This window comes from Grampus griseus (assembly GCF_964374135.1).
Source record: "Grampus griseus genome assembly, chromosome: 10".
NCBI classification, from domain to species: domain Eukaryota; kingdom Metazoa; phylum Chordata; class Mammalia; order Artiodactyla; family Delphinidae; genus Grampus; species Grampus griseus.
The window spans coordinates 59,256,545-59,273,347 of NC_139004.1; the positions used below are offsets into that span (position 1 = coordinate 59,256,545).

Below are 16,803 nucleotides of genomic sequence, written 5' to 3' on the forward strand. Positions count from 1 at the left end.
TGAAACAAACCTGTGCGTGGGATCCTGAGTCCCAGGTGCCACGGCACTATTTTTTAACAAGCTACCCTGTATGGAGGCGTACCAGCAGGGCAGTTTGGTTTACATGTTATCACCTAGACTCACTCCTCAAAATCGCCCTGCAAGGTTAAGTATTATTACCCACACCTCCTCACAGACAGAGGTTCACTGAAGTTACGTAACTTCCAGAGTCACTGAGTTAGCGGCAGCATAGCCAGGGTTCAGTGCTAAAGGCCCAGTTCTTTCTGTAAACTCATCCTGCCTCCCTCCTCAAACCATAGGTCTGAAAACTAGCCAGGAACCTGGGCTCAGTGAGAATATGGAGGAATAAATGGCGGGCAGGGCAGCTTCCCCGTGGGCGTCCAGGGCCTGCCAGGAGATGCACACTCTCCCACCAGTGGGGTTTCTCCTGCCACTCCTGGGGACCTCCACGCATAATAGTCCAAAATGGGCCCCCGGTTTGTGTGTTCACTGTTCACATGTCCACATTCCTGGCAACAAAACTGCACTGGGGAGAAATTTTAAACAAGGCAATACGACACCCAGCTTGGGGCAGTGCATCCAGGTCTTAGAAGGAAGATGAGAAATCCCCAGATGCAATGTGGCCATGGCCACACTGGGGAGGGGACTAAAGGGAAAGTCAACACAATGGAAAGTGAAGAACCATGTCAAGGAAGTGGCAGATCTCCTCATCCTTCTGAAGGGGGTTCTAGATGTTTACAACGCACCGGGAAAGAACTCATTGAGGCTGGAGGTCTGGGCCCGGAAAAGAGTCCTGTGGGCCTCCATTCTCTATCTGTTTAACAGGTTGCCCCACCTCTCCCCACCCCATGCATGAGTCCGAGAGAGAAATGAGGCTACAGAGAGTTGCTATTTGGAGTTAAAGAGGCTACAGAAGTACACGGAGTTTTTTGCATTCCCTGAAAATGCAGAGCAAGGAAATCTAGTGAGATTACAATGGAAAGGTTATGCGGAAAGATGCATAACACGTGCCTTTTTACCCCACGCCTCAGGCCTCCTTTACTCATGGAATAGCCAACCTTTACTGAGCACTGAGGGCCAGGCTCTCTTCTAAGACGCCTACACTTACTGACTCAGTCATCAGGATAACCCTGCCATCCTCACGTTACAGATGAGGAAACCGGGCGCAGGGAGGTAAAGTGACTTGCCAGAGGCTGCACAGCCAGGCTTTAAACCCAGGCTGGCTCCAGTGCCCAGCCTCTTACCATAAACACCACCTCTCAGACAGCACTGAGGAGGCCTCACATAATGTGAGCCTCAGAACTCAGGTCAGTAACACACGTGAATGGTGTTCTAATTCTCAAACAGGTGTTTTCTATTCTACAAAAGTGACTATTGGTGAAAACCTCTGTAAACACGACTGTCATGTGAGTTATGCCATGCAGGGAGCTCATGGACCATCTCCACTCCCGACTGGTTCTGAGGGCCTGAGCAAACGTGGTGGTCCAGGCGTGGCAGTGGATGGGAGGTGGAGTGTGAGGGGTTCTGCCTTATTCAGAGCCTTTGTTGTCTCTTTCCTATCCCGTTTCCCCAGCTCCCCACCACCTCCCGTGCCCACCCCTCCTGGCCTCCTTTATTTGTCAAGCACAAAGCAGGAGGATTGCTGTACTATTAGCTACCTCCCATTACCATCACCTTCTCCCACCCACATGAGAATGAAGCTGGGGTCAGGCAGGCAAAGAGGGGAACCTTCATGTTCCTAGCTGGCACCAGGATGGTCTATGGAGCAGGGCGTGGACAGCGCAGAAACGTAATTACGGTCACTGCCCCTTTCCTTCTGTTTGCTTTCTTTCCACACCCCACTGTTCTAACTAAAAGGTTTTCATGTCACCAAAGGAGAAGAAAACTAAATCCATGTATGTCAGCAGAGCACCTAGGGCTTAAAAGTTAGAACTAAACCTGCTGGATAATGTACAGCTTGGAAGTGTATGCTTTTCCCTAATTACATATTAACTTGTTTATACTTGGAAATACTATCTGGTTATAATCAATCAGAAAGGAAGAGCAAAATAGAGGGGAAAAATACTGCCTGATTCATCCTTTTAATGCCGATATATCTCTTTCTAGTTTGAATATTTTGTTTGTCCTTTACCTGCTTAAAACGTGTAAGATAAGATGAAGAGACAAGAGTGCTAGCATTCTTAAACACCTAGCCCAGTTATTTTGGCTGACACCAATGAGCAGATAGCAAGATTAATTAAATAGGTAAGGGAGACACAGATGGACGACACAGATTGGCTATCTGCTATGATCCCAGCCAACATTCTCCAGGGGCCTCACCACAGGTACATTTACCTGGGCCACTGGAGAGCATGGGAATCCTATCAGCTTCTTGGTGGCAGTGGAAAAGGATGTAAGAACACTGGCCCCAGCAAAATACTGGTCCAGGTCTCAACACTGGTAAGGCTAGCCCTTATACCTGAATTACTGGAATAGGGGCAAGTTCAAGGAGCCTACAAGTTAATAAGCACCTATCAGATGCTGGGCACGATAAAAACACATCACATTTATTCCTTGACACAATCTTGTGTGGCAGATGTGAGCCCTATTTCACAATAAGGGAAACAGGACTCAAAAAGGTAAAGTAACTTATCCAACACCACAGTTAGAGCTGTAATGAACCCAGCATCAGGCAGACTTCCATGTCAGCACTTCACCATATCAAATTAAACATGGTAACACAGAAGTAATTGTAGAGGAGAGGAAGAAAAAAAATATTGGTTGTATTTTAAACAACTTAAAAGTCAGAGCACTACAAAATGAAGCCAGAGGGACAGATCTCTATCATGAGGATACCTTACAGCCCATAGTGATAAGACATGACTTTTTAATGGTAGTGATATGGGTTCCTGGTGAGCAGGGTACTAGAGTTGAAATTTATCTTGCAGATCTAATGGGATTTCTTCTTATTCTATTATCACAAAACTACGGCTATCTACGTCACAAGATTAAAAGAGAAAAGGATGAATTGGTCAAAATAACTTTTAAAAAAATCTCTTCCTACAAAATGCTTGGAAAATGAATCCAAAAACATATCCTTAGATGATCTAATGAAACACAAAGTAAAATATAGAAAGCAGACAAGATAGAGATGATAAATTCCAATGACCTCTGAGAGACAAAGGAGAAAAAAGAAAAGAAAGGCAAAAAGTAAAATTGCAGAAATGAAAGATTTTATTGAAAGAAAAACAGACATAATTATGGATCAGAAAACAATCACCAAGCTTACAACTGAATAAACAGTTAAAAAAAGGATGAGCCATCCCTCTTCTGAAATCTAAGAAGGACCTAAATTATACAATTAAAAAGTAATTATGAAAAAAGAATGTTCGCCCACCCTCTTCCTTCCTTTGGAGAGTTATGGCATCCAGCATTTCTTGGGTCTTTTACAAGTACAACCTCATCTTACGGCATGCATCCTAACAGGGGTGATACTGCCCCCCAGGGCTGAAAACTGGGTCTTCTGGGGTGAATAACTGTACTCTCTTTAGGCACAGATACACATATAACACATATATCTATGGCATTAACTTTTCTGGGGGGGGAGGGATTGGGAATTCATGTCTAAAATGGCTTCTTAAAGAGGGTAATAAAAAAAGGTGAGAAATACTGCCTTACAGAAATTCTGATTTGGCTTTGCGTTAGATACATAGTAGAATTCTGAAATACCTTCTCAAACTCTCTTGGGTTTCCAAACTAAAGAAGAAAAAAAAAGAAAATTACAAGCACTTAGTGGCTCTCAGCAGGGTAGCGGGAGGTAAGGGGAACACATGTTATAATGCCTAAAGCAAAAAGAAGGAAAAAAGGGGAGTTTTTCCATGGGGTTAATCATCTAGGGTGTCCATGACACTAGAAACTGAATTGCCCCTGGAAAAGGTAGGCTTAAAGAGGGACAGGACTCACTCGCCCCCACAGCCACCCCCTTCCCGGCCCCCAAATTGTGGAGGTCTACAAGCCTTGCTCAGAACACTGCATCTGCGGAAAGCCACACCCTCTTTATTTGAAGACCAAAGCGGAACATGTGAGTCAACAAATAGCAAACCGCGTTCACCTGGTTATTGAAAAAAGCAACTTACAGCGTTTGCTTTGCACACCCCCTCCCTGACACCAAATTTTTTGAGAAGTCAAAGCATCAATTGGCTACACTTCTCACACCTCCAGGCATGTCCTGATTAACCTCTGAGGATGTTAGGAGCGCCTCTGCCTCCCCAAAAGATTTGTACTTCTAAGGTCCTAAATGCAAGAGAAAGAGAACTAGGAAAACCGGCGCCAACACGTTTTCTTTTCTTTGGCTGTGTTGGAGGTTAGTCTGGGCTGCCTGTGTGTGCATTTCCAAACCTGCACCGGGAGAGGTGGAGGCCTGGGCACTTAGAGGAACTCAAACCAGCAGCGCGGGTGGCTATCTCGGAAGAAAAACGAGTAGGCGTTACAGAGGTTGCCAGCTTTCCGGTGGTGGATCAGGGACCACAGAGAGTCGCTGAGGAGGGCAGAGAGGGGCCGAGGCCCCTTGTGATCACCTTCCAGCGGCTTGACGATCTGCAGCTTCTCGGGCAGGTAGGAGCGGCTGCTGAACGACATGCCAGAGAAGCCGGTGAACTCCGAGAAGCGCGAGTGCGTGCCCAGGGACATGATGCTCTCGGTGGGCGTCAGGGAGCCGCTGAGCAGCTCGCCCTTCTCCGCCAGCTCCCTGAGCTTCCGCTCCTGCTCCTCCTCGAAGAACCTCCTCTCCGAGAGGTAGTTCTCCCGGCGGAGGGACAGCCGCCGCAGCGCCGTCTCCAGGTCGTGGGAGCCCGGGGTGCCCGGCGTGCCCGGCTTCTTGCTCCGCTCCTCGTTTCTGGAAGGAGGGGAAACGGGGTGGGGGTGAGAGCGGAGCACACAGCAGGGGGGGCTAGACAACAACGGCCTTACTGCTGGTTTCCAGGTGGCAGCTGGATCTTTTAAGGAAACCAAGGCATTTGAAATTTAGGCTAAAACGGGGAAACAAATGCCTGTCCAGAATAACAATTCCCTCTGTTGGTTCTTTTCTTCCTCAGGGAGGTGAGGAGGGAGCACTAAGGTGCATTGCAAATTTGCACACACTACATAAAATCCAACCCCTACAAAACATCTCCCTCATGATGCCTTAGGAAGAAAACTTCTTCAGGCTGATAACCAATATTTTATAATAACTCTAAGTGGGCTATAACCTTTAAAAATTGTGAATCACTATGTTGTACACCTACCTGTAACTGACATAATATTGTACAGCAACTATACTTCAATAAGAAAAATGAAAAAGTCCAGAAAAACCCAAAGTTCTGATAGAGCAGTTTCCAACTGTCTAACCCATCACTCAGAAAAGCCAATTTTGTGAAGTCACAGGAAAAGGATGGACAATGAAATGGCGGTGGTGCTGGGGTCCTGCAGAACTTCAGGATGAGAGGGACAGACCACCACTGAAGAGGACCCATCCCAGTAGACACCCTGCACCCCACCTCCTGAAGCGAACCAGATTCTGCTCACAAGACCCAGCCTGAGTCCTCCTCAGCCTTTCAGAATCCAAGCTACAAAGGGGTTCATGAAACGAATGTCTGGTCTGTAGCCTAACAGATAAAGGTTAACAGAAAAAAACTGTCATTTCTCCTCTCCTCCAACATTTTACAGGAAAGCCGACTTCTGGTGCATCCTGTTATAACTCTTTAAACTGGTTAACACAGCAGCATCAAGATAAGCATAAGCTCAGCCGGTTGGATCACAGATTTGAGAACTGAAAAGTCTACACTTTTCAGGCGACTCTTATCAGCCCCCCTTCTTCTGATTACCGAACCTGTGTTCAATCCCCCCTACCTGTCCCCAAAGCAGAAAGATAAAAGACCCTGGCTGGCTCACCCCAGGTCTGCTGACTCTGCTTCCAGGATGATGCTGTTGGTCTTGTTGTCAAGGACGACACTGCTGACATCGCTGCCGTAGAAGCTGGACCGGGGGGTGCTGACACAGCTGGACAGGAGGGAGTTCATGGCCGAGGACTGGTTGGAGCCAGGGATGTTCATGGGGGACGGGGTCAGAGACCTCTGCTTGACGACCTGGTTGATGTTTCTTACGGTCTCAAAGACTCGCTTCTGGTGACTGGGGAGAAGGCACAACATCATCCATGACTAAGCAAATGCAGGAATGACCCTGGAGTTCAACCCTCCAAACACTATCCACTGAGAAGCCAACAGGCAGCTGGCCCACTGTGACCCCCAAGCAACCCGACACCCTGTGCCTGTCACGTGTTTCTTAGGGTGTTGGTTGGAGTTCAAGAGACTCAATACCCACAGAATTCAGGGCTCCACTATGTGGTTGTGTCCTAAAGTTGATACTGCTTCCTACCGGAGCACAGGCTCCGGATGCGCAGGCTCAGTGGCCATGACTCACGGGCCCAGCCGCTCCGCGGCACGTGGGATCTTCCCAGACCGGGGCACGAACCCGCGTCCCCTGCATTGGCAGGCGGACTCTCAACCACTGCGCCACCAGGGAAGCCCCTACAAATATATTTAATGGTAACTTTTGTCTCCCACCTAGTTTTCTTCTCTCATGATAGTCTCTAGAAAGCAAATTCCAGGAGGGCAGTGTTCACTGCTCAACACATAACAGGGCTCAATAAATTTTTGCAGAATGAGTCTTTGTTGACCATTCATATTAAAAAAAAAAGTAAGACTTAAAGTTAGTCTTAAAAACTTCTATAATGAGATGATAAACACCAAATTAGTCTTTTTTTATTTCCTGGAAACTGCCATTTCTAAGAGCAGAACCACATTTTGATGCTCATTTGTTCTCTTTTAAGAAGAAAAAGGTAGGTATGTTTCTATAATGGCTGCTTCTTTCTGGGCTGCAAAGGGTTTCACATATGCACCGAGGCTTAGGGACTGGTCACTTCCAGGATCCCGTTTAAGTTCTGTCTATGGGATTTGGGTACAGAGAAAACTTGATGAAATCAGATCCACAGGTTCCTTACACCTCTGAGCAGGCCAAGTGCAAGGTCTTAAGTTAGGAAGAGAGATGGCACAGGCCGGTATGTATGCAGAAAGGAAACGGAAGCCTTGCTCACACCCCATCCCCCAAAGAGCCCTCTGTATCTCAGATTGCATCTTATTTTTCTTTTCCTGACAGACGTCAGAATTTTTTTAAGTAACATTTTCCACTGAAAAGAAAGATAAAAATGAGCGGTGGTGTCAAGATGGAGCCTGTGTGAAGAGAGATGGGAAATACATCCGTCCTTCCCTAACTTTCTGCAAGTTCATAATATATATTTAAAACCCAACCAGAGGAGGACGGGGGCTGTCAGCAGCATTCTCTAATTTCCCTTAGTCTAGACTGTCTGCGGAAGGATCACAGCGATCACTGCTGCCATCTGAGGCCCACCCCACAGTCCCTGGGAGCTGAGAACCAAGGCCGTACGCGATGTCTGGCGACTCGGGCTCTTCCAGCTGCAGCTCCTTGCGCATGGTTCCCTCGATCTCCGCCGCCAAGGAGTCCTGGGAAAAGCCGGGAGACACACAGTGAGTGAGCAGCAATTCAAGTGCTCTGTCTTTAGAAGAGGCGCCAAGACAGCCTGGACACAGCATAAACCGAGGCCTCGGAACACAGGGTGACAGCATCTGCCACGGGCAGAATGCCGGGCTGAGCGATCCCCATGGAGCTGAGTGTAAAGCCCCTTAGTCCTATGAACTGAGGGTCTGATAGCAAACCCTACGTTCCCTGGGCTAAACCATGGAGATGTGGCGGTGTCCACAAGAAGAGGCAGAGAGCTTGCGGGGGAGGACCTGAGTGATAGGTGCTGTCATTTGGGCTCTGCTCTTGTGATCCCCGGCCTCCGGCAGGGAAAGCTCCCGTGCCCACCAACCATCTGCGGCCCACCCACCTTTAACAACCGGCTCACATCTCACTTCCACCAGGAATCCTTCCTCTCCTCCCCAAGGAGACAGCAAACACACGAAGACCTTGCCAGTTCTCTGAACACTCCACTTGCGTCTTTCTCTAGCCAGGTTGTGAATTTGTGGGTCTGGGGAAGACCAGTCATTGAGGACTTCTCACCTCCTGGATGGGCCAAGCCCCAAGCTCAGACTCAGCAATGGAGGGGCCTGCTGAGTACCCCTCTCCCTGAACCGCCCACCAGGCCAGGCCTCACTGGGCGAAGCGGGGCCTGACAAACCATCCCTCATGCTCATGCAGGTGGATGCCGACAGGACCAGGGTGTGCAGAAAAGCACCCGCTGAGGCCTCAGAGGAGGACACCACCTAGGAGAACCTGAAGAGAAGGGCTAAATGCGTGCTGAACAACAGAACTTCCTGCAGTGACGGGAATGTTCTCTTTCTGCACCATCCAGTATGGGAGACACTGGCCACACGTGGCTACTGAGCGCTTGAAATGTGACCAGTGTGACTGAGGAACTGAGTTCTTCTTTTTTTGCGGTACGCGGGCCTCTCACTGTTGTGGCGTCTCCTGTTGCGGAGCACAGGCTCCGGACGCGCAGGCTCAGCAGCCATGGCTCACGGGCCCAGCCGCTCCGCGGTATGTGGAATCTTCCCGGACCGGGGCACGAACCCGTGTCCCCTGCATCGGCAGGCGGACTCTCAACCACTGTGCCACCAGGGAAGTCCGGAACTGAATTCTTAACTGCACTAATTTTAAGTGATTTAAATTTACATAGTCACTTGTGGCCAGTGGCTTCCCAGCTGACAACGCATGGGGCCTCCTCCAGGGTTTCCACCTCCAGGGCCCCCCAGTCCACTGGGGATGCTCCCGTCTGGAATTTGTAGTTTTTAAACTAGTTTATTTTTCTTAATACTGTTTACATTCCAAGTTCTGCACAAGGGAAGGACCTTCATACCACTTAAGAGAAACAAGATACCAAACTACTAATGACACTGCTGTTCTGAAGGAAAGTCACAAGCAAGGTCTGTGACATTTGTGGCCATGATCCCCTCTGGGCCATCTGGAGATGAGCATGGATCCCTTCTCAGAATAATGTTCTTAAATGAATAAAATAATTAGGATTAAAGAGGAAGCCAGATATACTGAGTTAATTACTAAAATATTAATAACTGCAAGTATGATAGAGTAACACACAGGATCGGGTTTCAGGACTGGTAATGACTGAAGCGGAGATTAGCACAGGTGGTGTCTTGGGACATCTGTGGCCACTGACATGTGCTATGAGAAGAGCTGTGATTTCGATGGATGACAAAGTCACGGGGATGCTAATATCGCTGTGGTTTGTTACCTACCTTCATGAAGGAAGGAAACACCAAATACAGTTAGGGATTAATGAACATATAAGATATCATCCTCCCTCGAAGTTCAAGGGCCCACTGAATCCTGTCTGTAGATCCCAGATTAAGAACTCTTGGCCATAACGCAAGAGAACTGGGAACATACTTGAGCAAAACCTGCTACTCACTGTTTTATTCAGCCGTTAGAAGGGCTGGGAGCAAGAGAGGCAGAGCCGGGTGTTCTGCTCCAGAGACACAGGCATGATGCAAGTTTTAGATTGCCTTAAATACCTTTCATGCATAATGCACTTTAAAAATAGCCGTCTTCAAAACCTGAGCTCTGCCAACAGCAGAAAACGGGCAAACAAAAGGTCCACCTCAGCAAATAATAAACACTGAGAATCAATCTCTCCAGAAGAAACCCAAGTGCAGACTTTCAATTCAACTTTTCTTACATCCTGGTTTAGCTTTAAAGGGCAGGTCTGTCCTTGAGAGCAGGAACACAGGAGAGTGAACCCCAGGCATGCAAGAAACAAGACAGCCCCAGGAGATGTGAAACCGGGAAGGAGGGAAAGTGAGGCAGGGAGTGTACAAAGCTACACGGGCCTGTCTGTGAGCCGAGCATAGGCAGCTCTAGATGGGGATTCAGGGGATATATTGTCCTTTGCTGCCTTCACTGGGATTCTTGGAATCACTGGATCACCAATCTGCTTCTTGGAAAGCTGACTTATTTACGTTGTGTCTTTCTTTTTGGTTTCCCTTAGATTTCAATCAGGTGGAGAGAGAGCGCCTGACTTTATATACGAAATCAAAGAAGAAAAGGAGATCATGATTTAGAAAAAGTGGTTCAGACAGCAAGGGGTTGGGTGACAGTGTCTGCAATGGGGAGGGGGAATCTGTGAAGAAAAAAGAGCCCTAAGTAAAGGTCAATTTGAAAGGGACCAACTTTCACAAACATTTATACAGCCCTCCACTCCTAGTTCACTTAGGGGAGTTTCTCTCAAAAGTTCTTCTCTCCTCAGAGGTATCTCATCAAAGCATGGAAATAGAGCCTGAAAAGTTCTTGGTGGTTTGCTTTTCAGTCTGTTGATCCAGTCATCCAGATCTAATACCTACAATATACCAAGCACTGTGCTAGGTGCAGAGTATTAAAGAGAGGGAAGGAGGAAAGAGCAAATAAGACATGGTCCCCACCTTCAAGGGGCCCTAGTCTGACAGAAGAAGATAAAATGAGAAAGTTCCCCAAATACTACTGGGAAATGACCAGCAGAGGGGCACCACCCTGTGCTGGCCATAGGGAGAGGCCAGCCTCCTGGAAAGCCCCCTTCTCAACCACATTCCCCTAACGCTTAAACACGAAACAGATCAGGCCAGGGTGAAAGAAATAGGATTGTGGGGAACTAAGACGAAAAATATAAAAACGTCACACCCAGCATAGAGGGAAATCTTTTTTCAGATCACAGATGCCGAAAGCCACCAGAACGGTTAATAAGCATACAAAGAACCAGCGGAAGCTTAAGGCAATTTAAGAATTCTCGAATGCGCTTGTGAGCCCAAAATAGCACATACGCTAAAAAGCTCGGGGTGGGGGGTGGGGGGTGGGGGAATAATGTAGACTGCCTTCCCAATACCTGAGGTGCCTACTAAACCTAGTTCCTACTAAATTTATCTTCCAAGGGCAGGAGTAGAAAAGACAGATTCAGAGGGACGGAAAATAAAGGACCAATTCGTCTCACGTGGTTAAGAAGCCACGGGCTGGGCTCGCGAGCCCTCACCTCGGATCCAGATCCAAGCTGCAAAAGGAGAAGCCACCTGCAGAGGCTCAGCTCCAGACCCGCCCTCCTCCCAGGAGCACCCGCTGGCCTGAGGGTGGGAAGTGGGGGTCAGGCAGCAGGCGGGCACTCACCATGGGAAACAGGCCCAGCGAGTGGTAGCGCCTGGACGTGGTGTTGGGCATGGTCTTGTTCCGGAGGTTCTTGAGCTCTTCCTGGGCCTCGTGGAGCATCTCCATGCACTCGGCGTACTTGTCCTCCAGCTCGCGCAGCTGCGGGACACCAGGAAAGAGCAGAGGGCTGGGATGTGAGACCTGGTACCGCCCACCCACCCACCAGGATCACTACCAGAGGCTCCCGCCCTCCACGGGGACCAGCTGCCCTGTGTCCTGAGGCCAAAGAGTCCTCAAGGCACAGTTTTTCTTTTACTTGCAGACTCGGAAATCTCCTAAAACACTAACGAGCAACTGAGAGAAAACAACCGAGAGGGCGAATCATCACTCCCTCGTTTCCTGCCACGTCTTTGAACGGGGCTCCTCTGACATGGCGTGCTCTGTGTCCTTTCCCTTATTGGAACGTTTGTCGGGGGCCCGTGAGCGCCGGGCTCCAGGCTGGTGTACAGCCCAGCCTCCCAGGTGCTCACGACCAGCGTCAGCTCAACTGGGAGCTGCCTTAGGAGTAAGAATGACATTCAATTCAAAATCAGAATGGCTGTTAAGATGGACGGGACCCACACAGCCTGCTGGAGGGAGGCTGATGTACCCCAGCTGGGACCGGGGCCCTGATGAAATGAGGGAGAGCCACTCACCTCGGCCGTGAGCTGCCGCTGGGCATCCTTGGCGGCCCCCAGGTGTTGGACAAGTTCTTCATTTTCCACCGCACACTAGAACGTGGCAAAGGGAAATCAGCTTCTCTTTTAAGACACGTAGAAAAGTCTAACTTTTCCCCTCTTATTCCCTGATCCGTTATGATCCTATCACACGTCCACAGGGAGATTTTATCTTATACTGGAGTAAAATTTTGTCTTTTATATAGTTTGGAAGGCAGCGTACTTCCTGTGTCGGCGTTCACTCCCTATCGCTTACCCCTCCCCTCCATAGTCACAGCCGCTCTCTGGAAGCATTTCACCTCAGGCTTCTAGCAAAGGCCTGACGTGGGGAAACTTAATTGTTTTTCCGCTGCTTCATCTTAAATCTAAAGGCGACAAGGTTCTACTGCAGAATATACAGATGCCCTAAGGACAAATACCAAACGGGATCATTCAGACTTTGAATTCCCAAACTCTCTGTTTATAGCCCCTTTACCTTTCTTAAAGAGTTCTATTCATTTGCAGATTTTTCTTCGGAGGTAAGTGGTGATAAATGTGATCCCCTTGCCAATTCAGGGCAACGAATTTTATGCTATTGAATCCGCTAAGCTTTAGCAAAAGCTCTAAAGGGACGGCACAAATTCCTAAAATATGAATCTAAAGGGCACTGTCTTTGGGGTAAATGCCCCTTCTCGATCTCAGAACAGCTAGTTTTGCATCGGCCAGAGAAACAGAAGCCTTACAGCTTTTGCCTTCTTCTGCAAATCAACTATTTGAGAGAGCAGGTGTGTGATCTCCTCCTGCTGGCGGGCAGCATCTTCCGTCTTCTTGGCCAGTTCCTCCGAGATACTGGCAATCTGCACGTTGGCGTCCCCTTTGACCAAGAAACGACAGTCACAAGAGCCAGAGAGAATGGTTTCTTTGTGGTTTGTCCAAGAAAACAACATCTTTATTACAAGACAGGGGGGAGTAGTGGAGAGGGCACGTGAAGATGGCTTGGAGGGAGAGTCCCCATCTTCCTATATGGGCTCGGTCTGTCGTGAGGAGGAACCGGCCCACCAGCTGTGGCTCGCAGGCTCTGTGTGGGTCCTCACCCCACTGCCCAGAGCCACCTCCCCAGAGAAAATCGGGCAGGCATTCGCAGTCAGCCCGGAGGTGCTATAGCAAACAGAAGACGCCTCTGGCCAATTCTGCATGTTCCACACAGGAACACACCCCCATCAGTAACAGGAACCCCTGCTGCACTCTGTTCTAGAAAGGAACTATCGCCATGCACAACACAATTCCCCTGGGCGTTTTCAACCCATATTCAGAGCCGTAACTCATTTGACTAGATTTAAACATAGGGTGCGTTTCATTGACTTAGTGTTTCGCGGACACTCAGAATACTGTGTTGCCCGTTTGTCTTAACGTGTAAACTTATAATGGAGAGGGTGGGGGGAAGCACATCGTATTTGCAAAGCTGAGAACTCTGGCCTCAACGTTTACACATCAAATTACTGATACTATAAGGCTGTTCTTCCACATCTTCAGCTCAGGACTCCGATGCTGGACCTAACTCAGACATTCGATAACCAATATTCCAGCAGAAAGCCAAAATTAAAATTAATTTTAATTAATTGCGAGAGACTGGGAAAGTATGGCTGACAACACCGCACCCGCTGTCTCATACACGAGGGTGAAGGGAGCCACACAAGATCAGGGGAGGCCTCTAGTTTTCAGAAAAAATGCTACTGAGCCCAGGCTGGCAGGAAGACCACACTCTATCAGGGGATGCAAATCCGTCTGGTCTTAATGATGGCAGGTGGGCAAAGTAAAAGCGGGGGACAGGAGGGGCGGGGGGCAGGCCATACTCAGCTCCTTCACGCAGTCGTTGACCAGCTGCTGCTCCTTTTCTTCATAGGTAATGGTCTCCGTCTTCAGCTGGCAGGCCTGTGGACAAGGCTCAGGTCAGAGACCCCACAGTCGCACCTGGACAGCCTAGGGGATGCAGCAAGGGCTAACCTGGGTCTGGAAAGCTGCCCTTCAGCATCTCCCCAGCTGTGACCCACTGAGCCCTCAGAGATAGAAAGTCAATCCCAACCACTAGAGGGCACCACACGAAGCAGCTGCTGAAACTCTTGTGAGCGCCCCCTCTATCCGTCGGCCTGTCTATTCACGTGTGTCTGTCCTGGCTCACAGTCATGGACCCCCTTGTGACCCAAACAGTGGCTATGACACAGCCCTGCCTACCGTGGGCATTCTAAGGATAATCACCACCACAAGAATGGCTAACACTTAGCACACCTACTACGTGCCGGGCACCATCCTCTGAGTTTCTGAGTGGGAGTTAGACCTGTTGTATTCAGCTGAGTAAAAACAGGGTAGAATATGAAAGCATTAAAGTTCAGAGACCCAAGAGCTACCCCTCGGACTCTGGATGGCTTTGCTCCTGGCTGAAAAGGTGGGAAGATAAGACACCTGAAGGCCCCAAGAAAATGCCCCAGTTAGAGAGGTATCTCTGAGCCCTCAGTTCCTGGCCCCAGAGATGCCACAGTCCTGAAAGCCAGATGCAGGAGCCGGAATCTGCGGCTGGGATCAGATTCCCTCCGCTTGCTTTAGGGGAAGACTCCGACACAGGGACAAATTGCTGTGTGCCTGGGGCTAGAGCATTTACTTGGGACAGATGCTGGAACTCAGAATGGGGAAAACTGGACTGTCGTCGTGGCTCAGCCACTGCCTGGCAGAGAAAGCTTGGTCGCACTGGGCTTATGTCTCCCATCAGTAAACGAGAGGCTGGAAGAGTTGATGGCTAAGAGACACGAATGACCCTTTCCTCAGGCAGAAGAGCATCCTGTTAAGCCCAGACACGAGGCTCTTCCCAACACGTGAGGCAAGTTCGAGGTGACAGGTGGTCTGCCCTACTGGAGGGACTTTGGGGAGCCCTGGGCCAGCTTAGGTGAACATGCAGCCCAAACTTGACAGACAAGGGCCTGATCGATAGGGCTGTACCACACCTCTGGCTAGAGAGCATAAACTCACTGATAATTAAACAAAAAGTACCAAATTTGCATGCATCTGTATTTCTGGATGGGGTAGTGGGTGAAGGGAAATAACGTGGGGTTTGGAGCCACAGAGACTTACAAACCCTGGCTCTGTTGCTCACTAATTTGCAAGATCTTCGGCAATCAAAACACTTAGTAGCCTGGGTCCTGGTTTTCCCTACTGTAAATGAGAATCAGAGTAACCAGCTTCCAGCCTTGTTGTGAAGATTTTTTTTAAAAAAAGAATGCAGGCAAAGTACCCACCACAGTGACTAGCCAGTCAGAAATACTCAAAAGCACGGGTTTCCAAGCTGCCTCACTCAGTTCAACCTTTTTAAGTTAACTGTCTAAGAAATATGTCTCCAAGTTCTCGGGTACTATTAGGGCACATCTGACCTGCAGTAAAGTGAAAACGAGGCTTTCACACCAGGACTCCAAGTCACTTCTACGTCCGAGCTGGAGACCACCACGGCAAGGCCCCACTTTCCAGGAGCTTTGGCCCTGACCCAGAAGGAGAAGGGTTTGCCACTCTTACCCAGCCTCACGCTGCGTAATTCACCAGTCCGTCTGCTGCAGCCCGGACAGTATGTGCTGGCGTTTGAAGGCAATGCCCAGCTCATAAATGAGGCACGCCCTCTGGGCACTTGGTGTGGCTGTGACCCCAGGTCCACATGGCTCTTTCATAGACCATCACCCTGGAGGATGGCGGGGCTGTAATCACTGCTATTCTCACCGGACATGCAAAACGGGACCACCACCCTTGCAGAGGGGACGAGGGCAGGGAGTGCACTTCACCTCTGATCGAAGTACAACGTTCTCCTCTTCAAGGTCCTTCAGCTTCTTCTGGAGAGAATCCAGATGGAAGTAATTCTGGACGGAGGAGGACGACTCATTCCTCTTCAACCTGGGGGAGAAAGTTCACTTTCTAGGGAGGGAGGCATTTCCTCCGACCACCTGGCAAGCCATGGAGAAGCACAAAGAAGGGCCGTTTCAAGGAAAGCTCATGAAAGGTGCAGGGGTAACAATGACCCATCAGGCTGCTCCCTCACCACCAGGAAAACAGCACAGGCTTACAACACTTCAGAGCCACATCCCAACCCTTTGCTGCCACTTTGCCTCAGGTTTCGGGGGAACCAACTCTATTTGAAGTCTACAGGATCTGGGATGCCTTCTGTGTGCCAAGAACTATTTTAAGTACTCTACGTGTATGAACCCATTCAGTGCTCACAGCCCTAAGAACTGAGTACTATTATTATGCCCACTTTACAAATGAGGAAACAAGCACAGAGAGGTTAATAACTTGGCCACGAGCCACAGAGCCAAGATCTGAACTCAGGCCATCGGGCTCTAGAGTTCATGTTCCTAATAGGAGACTCTGCTGACACAGAGAAGCCCCTCCCCCCAGGCACCCCCCAAGGACCCACCATAGCACTGCTGGCTCCAAATGCAGAGTCCAGCCTGTTACTCCTTAACAGCCAGGCCAAACCAATCTGAACTGACAAATAAGCAGTAAGACCCAGGAAGAGGAAAACTAAAATCCCATCAGAATAGGAAAATCCATCTGTCGGAGGCACTCAGAGATGTCTGGCTGAGAAGGCTGAGAGCAGCTGACCTGTGCTGCCAGTGAAGGTGATGCTGTCTAGGCAACTCCAAGCACATGGACCACAGCCAGCCAGTGCTCTGGCCTCTAGAGACAGGCCCTTGGGTGACTTACGGGGTGGAGCACACAGACTCCGGCTCGCTCTCCTCTGCGGCGCTGGTGTAGAACTGAAGCAGCTCATCCTTCATGGACAGTTCATGCCGGAGCTGTGACACCTGCACAAACACAGCCCGTCACGCGCTCTCTAAATGTGACAGCATCCCCACTCGTGCTTAAACACTTATTGCTCACTGACAACATTTTTTAAATTCCTCATTCAACGTGAAGG

The 16,803-nt window shown here is 49.2% G+C and overlaps 1 protein-coding gene across 7 annotated transcripts in view; it reads right to left on the reverse strand.

Moving 5' to 3' along the window:
• TRAK1 (trafficking kinesin protein 1) overlaps positions 1-16,803 on the reverse strand; it is a 104,285-nt gene that overhangs the window by 17,524 nt on the left and 69,958 nt on the right. For all 7 annotated transcript variants that reach the window (XM_082662697.1, XM_082662696.1, XM_082662695.1 and 4 more), the window contains 9 exons: positions 16,590-16,690; positions 15,671-15,779; positions 13,706-13,784; positions 12,596-12,726; positions 11,853-11,927; positions 11,179-11,316; positions 7,459-7,535; positions 5,908-6,144; positions 4,557-4,873 (listed from right to left, as the gene is read on the reverse strand). In XM_082662697.1, coding sequence (XP_082518823.1) covers positions 4,557-4,873; positions 5,908-6,144; positions 7,459-7,535; positions 11,179-11,316; positions 11,853-11,927; positions 12,596-12,726; positions 13,706-13,784; positions 15,671-15,779; positions 16,590-16,690 — 1,264 coding nt within the window. The remainder of the gene's footprint in view (positions 1-4,556; positions 4,874-5,907; positions 6,145-7,458; positions 7,536-11,178; positions 11,317-11,852; positions 11,928-12,595; positions 12,727-13,705; positions 13,785-15,670; positions 15,780-16,589; positions 16,691-16,803) is intronic.